This window comes from Ornithorhynchus anatinus, chromosome X3 (assembly GCF_004115215.2).
Source record: "Ornithorhynchus anatinus isolate Pmale09 chromosome X3, mOrnAna1.pri.v4, whole genome shotgun sequence".
In the NCBI taxonomy this organism is placed as follows: Eukaryota; Metazoa; Chordata; class Mammalia; order Monotremata; family Ornithorhynchidae; genus Ornithorhynchus; species Ornithorhynchus anatinus.
Window position 1 is genome coordinate 7007637 of NC_041751.1, and position 16105 is coordinate 7023741.

The 16105-nt window shown below is 53.0% G+C and overlaps 1 protein-coding gene across 4 annotated transcripts in view; it reads left to right on the forward strand.

The window, feature by feature from the left end:
* The first annotated feature begins 590 nt into the window (after positions 1-590).
* ICE1 (interactor of little elongation complex ELL subunit 1) overlaps positions 591-16105 on the forward strand; it is a 40138-nt gene continuing 24623 nt past the window's right edge. Inside the window, exons 1-7 of one of the 4 annotated variants that reach the window (XM_039910670.1) lie at positions 591-741; positions 7709-7767; positions 9791-9825; positions 11736-11754; positions 12841-12952; positions 13862-13938; positions 15188-15225. In XM_039910670.1, the coding sequence (XP_039766604.1) occupies positions 658-741; positions 7709-7767; positions 9791-9825; positions 11736-11754; positions 12841-12952; positions 13862-13938; positions 15188-15225 (424 nt within the window). In that variant the 5' untranslated portion in view covers positions 591-657. Of the gene's footprint in view, positions 742-7201; positions 7460-7708; positions 7768-8076; positions 9561-9790; positions 9826-11735; positions 11755-12840; positions 12953-13861; positions 13939-15187; positions 15226-16105 lie in introns of those variants that run through there. The other 3 variants (XM_029053697.2, XM_029053695.2, XM_029053698.2) reach the window with 3 other exon arrangements.

Genomic DNA, 16105 nt, shown 5'->3' on the forward strand with positions numbered 1-16105 from the left:
CCCACATCATCATCTCATTATTATTATTATTATTATTAATAATCAGGCGGTCCCTGCCCTTCGACGGGCTCTAATCGGGGGAGAAAGAAAATGGGGAGAAGGCGTGGGCGAGAACGTTAGCGTTAAGGCAGCAAGCGCCGCTCTAAGCGCCGGGCGGGGAGGAGGCCTCGGGCCGGTCCTTTTTCCTCCCTCCTCCCTCCCTCCCCCCCCCCAGGCGGGCGGGAACTCCATTTCCCAGCAGCCCCGGCGGCGGGCCGGGGGCGGGGAGGCGGCGCGGGCGGCGCGGGGCGCGCCGGGAGTTGTAGTCCCGGCGGGCGGGGGCCACCTCGGGGGGCCCGGGCCCCCGCCGTCCCGCCCCGTCCCCTCCCGGGAGGGGTCCGGCGGCGGGCCCGGCGGGAGGGAGGGTCGGAGGTGACGGAGGGGAGGCGGCGGCGGCGGCGGCGCGTCCGGGCAGGCGGGGCGCGGGGCAGCCCCGGGGGCCTGCGGGCGGGGGCGGGGCCCCGCGCTGCCCCCTCCCCGGCCCCCCCCCCCCCCCCCCATGGCGGCCGGCGCTCAGCCGCCCCGCTGAGGGCCGAGGGCCGAGGGCCGAGGAGGAGCGGCGGACGGACGGACGGACGGACGGAGAGAGAGAGGGGCGTTGGCGGCGGCGGCCCCACCATGATGCCCGGGGAGACGCAGTCCATGACGGCGGGCACGGCGGCCGACGCCTCGGCCTGTCAGGGCTGCTCCCAGCTCCAGCAGGTACCGCCGGCCTCCTCCTCTCCTCCTGCTCCCGCTGCCCATCCCTCCCCCTGCTCCTCTGCCGCCCGCCGTGTCCTCCCAGCCGCACCCTCCCTCCCCTCCCCCTTCCCACTCTCCCATCCCTTTTCTTCCTCTTCCTTTCCTCCCTTCCCTTTTCCCCTCCTCGCCCTCCCTTCCCATCCCCATTCTCCCCTCCCTTCCCTTCTCCCCTCCCCGGGCTTCCCCTTCCCGTCCTCCCTTCCCATTCTCCCATCCTTCCTCTCCCCCCGCCCCCCTTTTCCCATCCTCCCATCCCCATTCTTCCTCTTCCCACCTCTGGCCTTCTCCCATCCCCGTCCTCCACCCCCGTCCTCCCACCCCCATCCTTCCTCTCCTCGTCTGTGTCCTCCTTCCCTTCTTTCTCTCTCTTCTCCCTTGCTCGCCCTCCCTCCCCGCCTTCCCCCGTCTTCCTTCCCTTCCCCACCTTCTCTTCCTCCTTTCCTCATCCTCCCATCCCCGTTCTTCTTCCCTCCCCTCGTCTTCCCCGTCCTCCCTCCCTTCCCTTCTCCCACCCTCGCCCTCCATTCCCGTCCTCCCATCCTTCCTCTGCCCGTCTCTGTCCTCCCTCCCTTCCCTTCTCTCTTCCTCCTCCTTTCCTTCCCTCCTTTCTCATCCTCCCTCCCGTTCCTCCTTCCTCATCCTCCTTCATTCCCTCCTTCCCCATTCTCCTTTCCTCCCATCCCCAGCCTCCTCCCATCCCCATCCTCCTCCCATCCCCATCCTCCTCCCATCCCCAGCCTCCTCCCATCCCCATCCTCATTCTCCTCCCATCCCCATCCCCAGCCTCCTCCCATCCCCATCCTCATTCTCCTCCCATCCCCATCCTCCTCCTCCCATCCCCATCCTCATTCTCCTCCCATCCCCATCCCCAGCCTCCTCCCATCCCCATCCTCATTCTCCTCCCATCCCCATCCTCCTCCTCCCATCCCCATCCTCCTCCCATCCCCATCCTCCTCCTCCCATCCCCATCCTCCTCCTCCCATCCCCATCCTCCTCCTCCCATCCCCATCCTCCTCCTCCCATCCCCATCCTCCTCCCATCCCCATCCTCCTCCCATCTCCATCCGCCCATCCCCATCCTCCTCCCATTCCCGTCCTCCCTCCCTCTTCTCTGCCCCCCTTCCCTCTTCCCCTCCCCATCCTCCCTCCTCCTCTTCCCTCCTCTCATCCCCCTCCTCCCTCAAAAAGTACCGCGGACTGGCGTGACGGTCTCGCCTGCCTTTCGGACCACGGTTCCGACTAGGAGGTTAGGTGCCGTTTGGAGCCGATTGTGGAATTCGGGGTTGTTGGGAAGTTGGGGACGATCCCTGTTTTACCTCTGAGAGACCGGACGAGTGAAACGATGGAGAGGCTGAGGTCCCGGTAGAGGGCGGCTGACGATCGAGTGGCATTTCGTTTCTCAAGATTCAAAACTGGATAGGAAGACCCACGGGCGGGAAACGTGTCTTTTGCGTCTCGTGGTGCTTCCCGTAGCCCGCGGTTCGGCGTGTTGCGCCCGGGAGGTGCTCCGTAAATACCTCGAAGCTACGTCTGCTCGTATCGCTCGGCGTTGAAACGACAGACGCGGAGAACCCGAGAGGGTGGGGATGGGAAGGGGGAGGACGGGGATGGGAGGATGGGACCGGAGGACGAGGGTGGGAGAAGGGGACGGAGGGAGGGTGGGAGAAGGGGAGGGAAGGGAAGGGAAGAAGACCGCGGATGGGAGGATGAGGAAAGGGAAGGGGGACGAGGGAGGAGGGAAGGAAAGGATGAGGAAGGGAGGAGGAAGAGAGAAGGGAGGGAGGACAGAGATGGGAAGAAGAAGGATGGGAATGGGAGGATGGGGATGGAGGACGAGGGTGGGAGGAGGGAAGCGGGGAGGAAGGGAGGTTGGGGAAGAGGACCTGACACCTGAGCACCTGCTGTGATATCTACCCAAAACCTTTTAAAAGTTTTCTGTCTGGGAGGCTCCTGTTAACTTTCCCCTCATCGGGGACCTCTCGACTCTCCCGTGATATAGTCTGGAACTAAATCCGAGGTATCCCAGACATTTTGGTGACGCTCGTTGCTCTCGCATCCGGACTCTTCCTCCGTCTACGTGCCCCGACTCTTCTCTTCCGCCCGCGTGGCCGCCGGGTCGGTCGCGGGGTGAACCGGCGTCTTTTAGGTTTTCTAGAATTTTCATCCACGCCCGAGGTCGGTCGCTCGGACCCTCTTTTCCCTGAAGACTGCAGCGACGGAGTCGATCGCGCGGCTTCTGCTCGTCGGTCACCGTGCCCGGGATAGATGGCGGCCGATTCTCCCGTCGGGTGGGCGCCGTGTCCTTGAAGAACCTCCCGCGGGGAGAAGTTGTTGTGGCGATGCGCTTTGAGCGGCGCCGTTCAAGACGTGCCACGGCGAAAGGTGAATGAGAACGCCGGTCTTCGCTTCTCCCGGAGACTGGTCTAGCGCTTTCGGTGCTGGGGTTGCGTTCATCCACTCAGTCGTATTTATTGGGCGCTCACTCTGTGCCGAGCGCTTGGAACGGACGATTCGGCAACGGACGATAGAGACGATCCCGGCCCGACGACGGGCTCGCGGTCTAAACGGGGGAGGCGGCAAAGCGGAACGGAACGCGGGGTCTGGCGTGGATGTCGTCGAGATGAATAGAACCCCAGTTACGTACGCGTCGCTACCAAGATGAACGGAGTAATGAGTGATATATAGAAACGAGCACAGCGCCGAGGGGAAGGGGGAAGAAGAGCAGAGGGCGGGAGAAGGGGCGACGGGGAGGAGGAGCGGAGGGGAAGGGAGGGCTCGGTCTGGGAAGGCCTCCCGGAGGAGGGGAGCTCTCGGTTGGGCTTAGGAAGAGGGGAAGAGAGTCGCCGAGGTCCTCGAGCCCCCTCCGTGCGTAGATCGCAACGTGCCGTTCTCTCCGGACCGACAAGCAGCGTCCTCCCCGTGAAGAGAGGCGGCGTGGCCGAGCGGATAGAGCGCGGGCCTGGGAGAGAGAGGGACCTGGGTTCCGATCCCGGCTCCGCCGCCGGCCTGCTGGGTGACCTCGGGCAAGTCGTGTAACTTCCGGGCCTCGGTCCCCGCCACCGTCGAGGGGGGATTAAGGCTGTGACCCCCGCGTGGACCGTGTCCGACCTGCTTAGCCTCCGTCAGCGCCGGTGCTCGAGTACGGGGCCCGGCCCGTAGGACCCGCTCGACAGATACCCTAAAAGAAGCTTTAGCCGAAAGGAGAATTTCAAAGGGGTGGAATTCAAACTGAGACACCCTCTGCCTTGCGGAGCGTCGGTCCGTTGCCTCCCTCCCTCCCTCCCCTCTAGACTGTGGGCTCGTCGCGGACGGGGACCGGCTCTCTTCTGCCGTACTCTCCCAAGCGCTCAGTACGGTGCCCCGCGCACGGTAAGCGCTCAGTAGTTCCATTAAAGAAAATAGAGGACGGCGCTGTCGGGTCGTGACGCGGATAGCCGAGGGGAGATGATCCTAATCAGGGTGATGAGCGCTTACTGTGTGCCGGGCACGGTACTGAACGCCGGGGAGGATACGGTCCCTGCCCCGCGTGGGGCCCGCGGTCTCGATCCCCAGTTCACGGAGGAGGGAACCGAGGCCCGGAGAAGTGAAGCGACCCGCCCGAGGGCACCCGGCGGACGAGCGGCAGAGGCGGAGGTAGAACCCGCGACCACCCGACTCCCGGGCCCGGCGTCTTTCCGCCGCGCTCTTCTACGCGCCGATCTAGAACGGCAGCCACCTGGCTCGGTGGAGAGGGCCTGGCAGTCGGAGGTCACGGGTTCCAATGCCGGCTCCGCCGCTCGTCAGCCGGGTGCCCTTGGGCGGGTCACTCGGCGTCTCTGGGCCTCGGTCACCTCCTCTGTAGAATGGGGATGAAGACCGGGAGCCCCACGTGGGACAGCTTGATTACCTCGTATCTGTGTATATATTATTTCTAACCCCGCTTATTCCGTTGATGGGGCGTACGTCTCCTTGATTCCCTTTCTCTCGATGATGTGGTCCCGTCTTCGTCTCGTTCTCTTTCGCTCCGCTGTCCGTCTCCCCCGGTCAGACCGTGAGCCCGTCACTGGGCGGGGACGGTCTCGATCCGTCGCCCGATTATCCATCCCAAGCGCTTAGTCCGGCGCTCCGCACGTCGTGAGCGTTCGGTAGACACCGGCGGACGGTCGAATGAATAGGGAATGCCGGCCTTAAGGCCCGAATTAGCCAGAGCGCCTGATGTTGGTACTCGTTGGAAGCGCTTGCTGTGTGCCAAGCGCCGCCGTGCTGACCGCTGGGGAAGATATAAGGTGATCGGGTCGTCCCACGGGGAGCCCACAGTCTTCGTCCCCTTTCTACAGCGGAGATAACTGAGGCCCGGGGAGGATAAGTGACTTGCCCAGGGGCGTACGGCCCATGAGCGGTGGATTCGAACCCATGACTTCCGAGCCCACTCCCCTTGGTTCGCCGCAGAGACGCCCGTCCGCGTTCCTTAAGACGAATGTGCGGGACGCCGATCCCGGTTCCCGGCGTTGTTTTCGCTGAGTGACGTCTTTGAGGAGGAGCGGGTTTAATTTAGATGATTTTCTGTTTGCCGCTGGAGGGAAGAAGAACATCCCGCAGTGGCTTTTCGATCTCTTTCGGTAGCTTCCGCTCCTCGGCCCCTAAAACTCCGACTCTCCCTGCGGGCCGGGTTCTGGCTCCCCCGGCTCTCTTGTCCGCTCTTCTGTCTTCTCCCGTGCTCGCCCGGGAGATGCACCTGCCCGGTGGCGTCGCCCACCCCCTCTGCGTCCATCTCGCTACTCCTCACCGCTCGCCTCCACGCTCCCCCTTCCCTCCGCGACGTGGCCGCGGCTCAGTTCAGAGTCCTTACGTCGAAAGCCCAACTCCGACCGCCCTTCCCGTCCCCGTGAACGCCGCCGTCCTCCTCCTCTCCTCAATCCACGACCTCGGCCGATCCGGTCTCCGAACTCTCGTATTCGGTCTCGTTGAATCCCGTCGCTTTTTTCCTTTCCTCCCCCTCCGCCACACTTTCCCCATCCAACCTTCCCCCCCACCCCCCCTCCAAGCGGTCACTGCCCCGGCCCGAGCGGTCGGGGGAGAAGCGGCGTGGCGGACTGGGAAGAGCGCGGGCCCGGGAGTCCCGGGACCTGGGTTCGAATCCCGGATCTGCCGCCCGTGTGACCATGGGCAAGTCACTTCGCTTCTCGGTGCCCGTTACCTGTATCGCGTCTCTAAAATGGGGATTCGGACTGTAAGCCCCGTGTGGGACGCGGATCGTGTCCGACCTGGTTAGCTCGTATCCACCCCAGGGCTCAGTGCAATGTCTGGCACGTAGTAAGCACTTTAAAAAAAAAAAAAAGTCATCATATTACAAATTATTTACGTCAGTGTCTGTCTCCCCCTCTACATAGTGAGCTCATTGCAGAGAGGGAGAGTGTTTGCCAACTCTCTTGTCCTGTACTCTCTTAGAGAAGCAGCTTGGCCAGAGAAGCGGCGCGGCTCAGTGGAACGAGCCCGGGCTTGGGAGTCAGAGGTCATGGGTTCGAATCCCGGCTCTGCCGCTCGTCAGCTGTGTGACTGTGGGCGAGTCACTTCGCTTCTCTGTGCCTCGGTTCCCTCATCTGTAAAATGGGACTAAGACCGTGAGCCTCGTGGGGGACAGCCCGATTCCCCTGTGTCTACCCCAGCGCTTAGAACGGTGCTCTGCACATAGTCCGCGCTTAACGAATACCACCGTTATTATTATTATTATTATTACTCTCCCAAGAGCTTCAGACCAGTGCTTTGCACCTAGTAAGCGCTCAGATACCGCGGATGACGATAGGCCGACTGTGCTACCGTATCCTCCTCCTCGTCGGTCTCTCCGGTCTGTGTCGACTACACTACTGTTTCCCCCTCCTCACTCGTCTCCGATCTCTTCCGTCTCCGGTCCGCGTTGCATTCTGCGTCCCGGATCTTTCTAAAATGTCATTTCACACCTAAAATCTCTCCACCAAGAAATGGCTCCCCTCTGCGTCAGTCTACACGTCTGACCTCCGCCTGATCCCCTCCTAGCGTGTCTCCGACCCCCGAGAAGCAGCGTGGTTCAGTGTGGAGAGAGCACGGGCCTGGGAGTCAGAGGGCGGGGGTTCCGATCCCGGCTCCGCCACTTGTGTGACTTAGTCGCTTCGCCGCTCTGGGCCTCGGCTGTAAAATGGGGATGAAGACCGTGAGCCCCACGAGGGACGACCTGGTGACCCCGTATCTCCCCCAGCGCTTAGAACGGTGCTCGGCACATAGTGAGCGCTTAACAAATACCGACGTTATTATTATTATTATTATTATTACGTCCTCTTTTTCCTGCCTGGGACTCGTGAGATCTGCCAGCCTCCCCCGCAGCCTTCAAACCTGCCGGACCTCAGCTCTCCCCGTCTTTGAGGCCTTACTGAAATCCCCCCTCTTCCAAGAGGTTCTCGTGAGTTCATTTTTTCTCTCCCCGCCGCCGCTCCCCCGTCACATTCTCCCAACTACCAACCACCTTGATACGTAAACACTCTCGACCACCCGATATCCATGTACATTCTCTATTTAGGTACCACCTTTCCATTCTCTTCCTCCTCCTCTCAGCAGATGCCCTCGTCGCTCTCCCCCGTTGGATCGGAAGCCCCTCGATGACGAGGGTCAGATCTTTGACCTCTCTGGTGCTCGCCCGAGAGCTTAGTGGAGTGCTCCGCTCACACGAGGTGCGCAGTAAGAACTGTCGATTCGCTAGCTTCTGATGGAAGCGCTCAGTAAATACGATCGAACGAAGGAACGGGCGAATGGGGATTACGTTTCTCCCAAAGTGGATGTATCCGATCTGCTTATGAAAAGGCGCTGCAAATTTAGAATCAACCGCCAGATCCAAAAGCTTTGTCGATCTGTGATTCCCACGGTCAGCGCCAGCAAGGGGATAGTCGGTGATTTTATGTATTTTTTTTTCTTATTTTCAGAATTTAAATGAATACGTGGCCGCGCTAATCACCCTAAAGCAAAAAATAATTGATACGGGGTAAGTGTTTCTGCTCATTTTTGAAAATCTGTATTTTAGCTTTAACACTCTTGGGGGAGGGACATCTTCAGAGTTTCTCGGCCTGGATTTCTACGTGGCTTTCGCCACGAGAGCCCACCTCCTTCATAAGCCCGCTGCATTCTTCTTCTGAGGAGTGATCCTAGGATAAGACCTACCAACGAGGATCCTAAATCGGGGTTTAAAGACGTGACAGATTAACCAGGTCAGGTCTGTTCTTAAAAAATGCTTGATCTCAATCCTCTGACATTTTGAAGAAGTGGGGGATGTGTTTTATCCATAAGATGATCGGGGGCGGCGGGGGTGTCATCTCTGTACTTATCGTATTCCTACCCCTCGTTGCTTCTCGTCGTCTTCTCTGCGCGTTTCTGATCCCGTACCTCCTCCCGGTATAAATAATCGGAGCAGATTTAGCAGACCTGAATGGGGGAGGCTTAAGCCCGTCGATTTTAATCGAGCGACCGTATTAACTGAGCGCCTACTCTGCGCGGAGCGCTGTACTAAGCGTTCGGGTCAAGCGAGCACGTTCAGGGAAATGCACTTGGAACGGACTGACTCTGCCTCCCGCCTACACATCCGTAGCACATCAGACCCGCGCTCGCTCTCTCGTGTCACACTTTCCGCAGGAGGTTCTGCATTCAGGTCAGCGTTAGATGGGAATAAAGCAGATGGCTTAGTAACGTGACGTCTGATCGTGTCGACGTGGTGCCGTTGGGTCATTGCCTTTTTCGGAATCACGGCGGACTTTTATTAGCCAGTCGTCGCCGGCACTTGGTTTCCCAGGAAACCCGTCCCGTTCTCATCAGGGTTTCAGAGCTCCGAGCGGTCTCGTCCTTGACTTCTGGGCGTATCCGACGATCATATCGAGCGTTTAGTTTCTTTTTGGTAATTCAGTCTGCCGAGTCCCGACAGCGGGGAAGGAGCAGGGAGGCTAGTGCTGATGATTACGGAGCAGTAACGGGAGCGTTCACGGAGGAACTGATCTCCCTGGCAAGGAGGGATTTTATTGCCATTCGGCCTCTGTTGCTCCGAATTTTTCTTCTTTTCACGTGACCCGTGTTTCGTGGGAATGAGCGCAAGAGAGTTTTCAGATCCTGTCCGCCGGCGTCGGTACCGTGAAGGTCGCTGCTGGCCGGCCAGCCCGGCAGGTGAGCGCGAAGAAATTCCCGGCCCACCCTGTTGGCCGAGGCACGCGGGTAGCGAAATGAGGGAAACGGGCCTTCTCTGCTATTTGTCGAGTACCGTCATCTGCTAGAAGTGGGTGTCGGTTGGCAAAAACCGATTGGAAGAATCGAGGATTCATCTGGGACAAGAGGAAATGGCGGTTTAGGACCTAGAACCTCTCCTCGGGTCTGCCATTCTCTCCGCCGCACGGATTGAGCCGGTAACGTGTCTGAACGACGAAAGAGTTCCGACGTGAGGGCACGGATCGTCTCAGTATCGTGATGTTCCGTTAAGCCTCACAAAAGCCGCTTTCGAACCTCAAACCGGAGAAGGATTAGAGGTTATTCGGAACCGACTGATTTGACATAGCTCACCTCGGTTCAACAGTGTATTTAAAAGATGTCGAGTCCCGCGTTTTCAGTAGTAGTGGTTTGAACGGGGCCACTCACGCTGTCGTCCCGGCCGGGCACGGAATAGAAATGAGCCGGTGAGGCAGGCAGGGGAACACCACCGTTGTACTCGATGGGAGACTCCGTCGTCGTCGTCGTCGTCGTCGTCCTCGTCGTCAGGCGCACGTTTCGAATGATGGAGCAGTCGGACGTCATCCTTTGGTAAATTTGGCCACGATGAGAAGTCCAACTGGAGTATACTTACTGTGTACCTTTAAAAGGGAGTCAAAATTGTGCTTAAATTAACAGCGGGATGATAATGTGTTTATAATTTTCTAGATTTTCTGAAACCGATCTGATTAAAGCAGGGTAACTTTTCCACCTTCCATGTTCCCGAGTACCCACCGACTTCCCGGAAAGGAATTCATTCTCTCTTTCATTCTCTTTTACAGAAATTTGCTGGCGGAATATCAACATAAATGTAATGATATCCTTTACAATTTTTTTTTAACTTCTAAGCTTATGGTGTACATTATTTTCCAGAATTTTATTGGTGCCAATTTAGAGGGCATTTTCTGAAGTGTTATTTTTTTTTTAACGTTTTTCATTCGACAGTTGGAAATTGAGCTGAAAGATTCTTGTGGGACCGTGTCTCTCTATATGTATTTTGGGCACTGATTAAATGCTGACGGTAATGATGGTGAGGAATCAGAAGGTTTTTGTGATTAGACTTGGCCCGGAATTTTGAGTGCTATAGGTATCTCTGGTTTCCTGAATTATACCACTATTGGTCATCTTACTGGGGAGGGGGAGCAGATTTGCCACCCCAGCGCTTAGGACGATGCTTGGCACATACTGAGTGCTTAACAAATGCCATAATAATAATAACATGGGGTATCCAATTTGAAGTGCCTGCTACTTAGGAATTATTTATATTTGAGTGTCATTAAGACTCAAACTAAGTCTCTAGTTCGATTCAAAACTTTGAAAACCCCAACGATACTTTTTAGGTGTGAAAAGCACTGATGATGTAAAGGGGGACAAAGGTGTTAAAAGGAAGAGAAATGAATTATTCAGACTAAATTTTTAGAGGACATTATTCAGAAGGATGCAGAAATGCTCCCGGTACATTATAAACTTGAGGACAGGGGCCGTAAACCTTTTGTCCGTACTCTGGCGAGAGCTCAGTAAATAATATGAAGTGGAGAAGCGGCGTGGCTCGGTGGAAAGAGCCCGGCCTGGGGAGTCAGAGGTCGTGGGTTCTAATCCCGGCTCCGCCACTTGTCTGCTGGGTGACCTGGGGCAAGTCACTTCACTTCTCCGGGCCTCAGTTCCCTCATCTGCAAAAATGGGGATTAAAAAACGTGGGCCCCACGTGGGACGATCTGAGTATCCTGTATCTACCCCAGCGCGTAGAACAGTGCTCTGCACATAGTAAGCGCTTAACAAATACCATCATTATTATTAATATTAAGTTCCTTTAGGGCAGGAATCATATCTAACAACTGTGTCATACTCTGCCATGCTCTCTACGCAGTTAGCACTCAAATTGATTGAACAGATTGAACACTGTCCAAGGAGAGCCCAGAATAATCCTGTACCGGTTTCTTCTCCAGAATACCTGTCTCTACAAGTACCCTTAAAAGCGCTTCAAATGGAAGGTGAGAGGACCTCTTCCTAAAACCTCTGTCCTTTTCGCATCAGAGATGAGGTTTCCAGATGGGACGCGTCATGCAGGTAGTCCTTCCGAGAGGAAGGAGACCAAATTAGGCATCCCGTAAGATGACGTATTTACGATCTTTCACCCGTTTGCCTGACCGAAACGGGAAATTACACGGACCAGATCCTTATTAGAGCATTAAGCGTAACAAAAGATTGCTCCCTTGTCCTCGTGTGCCATACTTCTACAGATGTAGCCCAGCGGAGGAATGTATATTGACTTTTCTGACAGTCACACTACCTTCTGAATTCACTCAGCCTGTGATCGGCCATGACCCCCATCAGTTCTTTTTCTGCTGTCTTTTCGTCTGGTCGGGCTCTCTCCGTTCTATTTTTTATGCTGTTACACCTATCGAAGGGAAACGGTTTTGCACTCGCCTTGGCCGAATTTCATCCAATTTTTATAACACCATTATTCCGGTTTGTCTCGTTCGCTGTTAATTTCGATCTCGTCCTCTCAAATTTTTCTCACTTCCTGAATCGTGCAAGTGGGGAAATCCAGAAGCATCCTTGAAGTCTTTTGGGGTACTAAACTGGCGTCGTCCAATTCCTTCTTTGGTGAAATGGAAGGGGGACGGAAAGGGGCGTGAAGACTACGAATTCGGTTGATTAAAAATAACTTTTCCCTCCGGAAGGGATACAGGATCCAGTTCTGAGTTTTCTTTAACCAGAGATTACAGCTGCAATTTGCCGAAAGGTAAGTGCACATTTACATAGTAGCCATAGGTAGCATTTTAAGTGATATTACTTAGTTTGACCCTAAAGACAGAAAGCTACATTTTGGTGGTTTTGCTACTGCCCTACTCTAGTTTTTTTTTTTTCAACCCGGATTACTTGGATAACAGATCTGTCCGTTTCTTCCTCGTGGCTTTCTTATTACATTGAGGCGCACTTTCCAGAGTGCTGCTCACGGCTATGACCTGATGTATTAAACCGTGTGGCGGAATCATCCAAGCTGTTGAGCGGCTCGTTGTGGGTGGGGATTGTCACTTTTGTTGGATTGTACTCTTCCAAGTGCTTAGTACAGTGCTCTGCACACAGTAAGCGCTTAATAAATACGATTGAACGAATGAATCTGTCCTCTGTCGAATTCAGTTCAGATGTCAGGAAGATCAGAAGAGCTCCTAAACAGCAGTTTGTTTAACTGAATTGATTGCTCTGCACAAGCTAATATTCAGAATCTGGCTTAGCTTCAGTCTGGACTTTTAACAGAGTTTTTCATCCTTCCGTCTGGAATGAAGCTTTATAGGGACCGATTCTTTCATGTGATTCGGACAATTCATTTGGGTCGCCCCGACCGTGAGCCCCACGTGGGACAGGGACTGTGGTCTGACTGGGTGACCTTGTATCTTCCTCAGTGAGTTCGGTGCTCGGCACAATGCGAGCGCTTGACGAATGATCGTCATTAGTAGATTATCGTTATTACTTAAGGGCTTGCTGACGTCACACTTTTAAAGTGTGAAAGTCACTTCATTCCAAATGTCCAGGTGTTTTACATTTCCTAAGCAGGTGAACCAAATTAGCAGCTTCCAGTGAATAATTTTCAGCACGGGTGAATTAATAGAACCAAGGGTCACTTTTCTTGGGGGGGGGGGGGGGGAGAGGGCAGTGATTTCAGAGCTGTCCTGGTCATTCGGTCTGTAGAGCAAAAGGAGATTTCCACCCTTCTTACCCGCAAAATTTGGTACAATTCTAAAGTGACCAGAGCAGGATTGGTTTTTAATCATTTATGACAATAGCGAAATACAAGCGCCGTGAAGCTCACTTGTTTTCTTCATCTTAGAGAAAACAGCACACTTCGTCACCAAGTAGAACAGATGCTGGAAAAAATTTCCCCTCTGGAGAAATGTCAGGAAGAACTGGGATGCTTGAAAGCAGAGCTGGAAGAGAAAAAGGTAAAAATTGGTCTGAAACTTGCTCTAAAGTCCCACGTATTCAGCGTTCCGTAATCTGAAGGAAATAAGGTTAGAGATGCGTTTTTCTTTCGTGCAAATCTATACCTTTACGGAACCGACTTTCCATCCCTTAAATAGCAGCTAGAGACGTTCAGCTTGTCTTTTATTACTCCCGGTTCTTCTCCTAACAAGTCTTTCCTGATCTGTATTTTTGTTTTTTCCTTTCCCAAAATTTTGTCCTTACCGAATTTTGCCCCATTTCTCCAATCTGCCTAGATCTTGGAGTTTTATTCCGAACCTATCTCCCAGAGCGCTCACAATCCCAACCGGTTTAGTTTCCTCTGCAGATCTGATAAACCCGTTCTCGATTTCTTTGTTTGTGGTCAGTAAGCATTAAATAGAACTAGTCCTACGACTCAAAAAGCGTTCGTGAACTAGTCCTAGGACTCCAAAAGCGTTCGTGAACTATCACGTGAGCATCTGTTCTATTGATTATACCTGTGTGGCTGGTAGGGCTTGTTGCGGGGTAGACATGGTGTCGGTTTGCTCCTCTAGAAGGGCTTCTGAACAGGTGCCTTTTTCAGATTTCTCCAGGGAAAGGTGGGAGTTCTGATCTGAGATCCGGTAAGTCAGGGCAAGAACAAAGGAAGCGCAGGTCAACGTGAGTCCATCCTGCTCTTTCTCTTTTCTGGTCTGGCCACGTACAGGAAGATCGATTCCCCAAGTGTCCTAAAGTAGGATTATTCAGTGACCTTCCTGAACCTTTAGAGATTGAATCCTTGCCAACTAGTCGAGGACCACCGGGGAACCGATTGAGAACGGGGAAAAGAACCGAGCAGTCTCTGTGTATTTCGGTCCTGGAAGAGAGGCGACTTTGGACCAGTGACCGTTTTCTTTTTCCACTGGTAGAGTACGCTCAAGATATACCAGGAGACTCATCTGGAATACACACGTGTGAAAGAAGAATGCCTAAAAAGTGATATCGTGTAAGTGTGTATTCCACTTTATATAAGTGTGTATATGTCTTACTTTAAAGGTCATTAATGCATTTCACCTTTAGCTCCTGTAAGGTTAATATTAATTTTTAAGGCGCTATCCCAGCGTATTTCTGTGAGATAACCCTGTGACTGTTGTTAACACACTCTTTGGAATTGTCTTTTACTCTACGGTGTTTGAAACCGAACATTTTGGAGTCTTAAGAAATAATCCGGTCATAGAAGATTAAACAGAACTGTCAGGTATCAGCGACCATTCGTTTCCAGGTAGTTTAAAACGGTCACATTATAGACACACAAAAATCTTTGAATTGCAACATATTATACTATTATACATAGTGTTCTTGACAAGGCTGGCTTATTACTGCTGCTGAGGTTCCTTAGAAAAGTGCTATATTCTGTAAAATGACAAACTAACCTAAAAGGATTTTTATGAAAATATGAGAGACCTTCACTTCCATGATATATATTTGTGAAAATCAATCCCGATAATGCCCTTTGAGTTTCCAAAGGTCTGTTCATCATTTCCATAAGATGTGTTTTACAGAATAAAGACCCACAGATTTCTGCGGGGGGTTAATTTACAATGCAGTTCTGTACTCCCCTACCAATCACTTTTAAAAATGGCATTTATTTTAAATAAAAAGTCTAATAACCTCAGTAATTAGTTATGGAATCTGTCAGTGGTTAGAACAGTAACACGGGAACAGCACTGGGGAGGAATACAAGATAATCACGGTGGACACAGCCCCTGCCTCACGAGAGGCTCACGGTCTAAATCGGCAGCAGGAAGGTTTAATCCCATTTTGACAGATGAGATAGAGAAAATAAGTGACTTGCCCAGGGTCACGAAGCAGACAAGTGGAGGAACTGGGATTAGAATCCAGATCCTCTTTTTCCCAGGCTGGGCTCTTGCCACTGAGCTACGCTGTATCTCCAGAGTTATTTAATTAGTAATAAAAATGTTTTGTTCTGTTTTTCTTGATAACCTCAAGCTGTAGCAGTTCGTTTTGTATACAGAGCAGTTTTTTTTCTTGTTTGACACTGCCTGTCTACTCATTCTCATATCTTTATACTGTACAATTTTCCCAAGCACCTAGAACATTGCTGTGCACACAGTAAGTGCTCAGGAAATCCCAATAATTGATTGATATCTCACCCGCTAAGAAATCTAGTTTTGGAAGCAGTTTCACGTCTAATACTCTGATCTTCAGCAGCTAACGTATAATTTCATCATCAGGAAGAAGAAGCTGGAAGCCAGAGTGAAAAAGCTGGAAGGTAACTCGCACGACTATAATTATTTTAATAATGGGGAGTATTTGGTAGGTGGCACCGATGCCTGGTAAAGTGATCTTTCTCCCGTCATCTTTGATGCTGCCTTAATGGAAACCCATTAACAGCTCTGTCAGAGGAAGTATAAATACCGTACCGATCTCTGAAATCACTAGACAATATCATCTAACCTAAATGGGACGAATAAACGAAATGTTGTTACAGCCGTAATAGTCGGAGCATTTTCGTTTTCCCATACATGGTATCAATTAGGAGTGGGTTTATTGTAGAAAATGGAAAGGTAGAGTTTCCGTACTCTGTTCTGTAGGAAATATCTCGCTAGTATAAAAAGCTACTGTTTGTAGCCGTGAAATCAGTGGAAATCTGTAATAGGAGAAAAATTGAAAGCCTGTTTTTTCCCAAATCCTCCTGGTATTTTGGTAAAAAGGACTGCTGTGTTTTCTCCGTTTGAGAGAGATCTTGGAGAAATACTTGGGTTTGAGTAGCTTAGTTCAATCATTTGTTGGAGGCCTTGCTGTCAAAGAGCAGTATCTCTCTAACTTTGGGTTAGAACGCTTTGAACTTCTGGAACAGTTTTTAAAGGATTACCAATGAACTGAACTTAATACGAAATGCAAGGCAAGGTCCACCACACCCCCGTCTTCAAAGCCGCAGTAAGGTCACATCTCCTCGAGGTCTCTCTGGCTAACGTGACCCCTACATGCTATTTATTCTCCCTCCCCAGGAGGACATTTCGACTCAGATCCATCCCTCTTAAGCACTTTGATACCTCACTCCCACAGCGGGAGCTGTGTCCCAGGGGAGCAGGGCCCACGTCCAGAGGGAACAGAGGACCGCATCCCAGGAGCACCGGGACAGAAAGGAA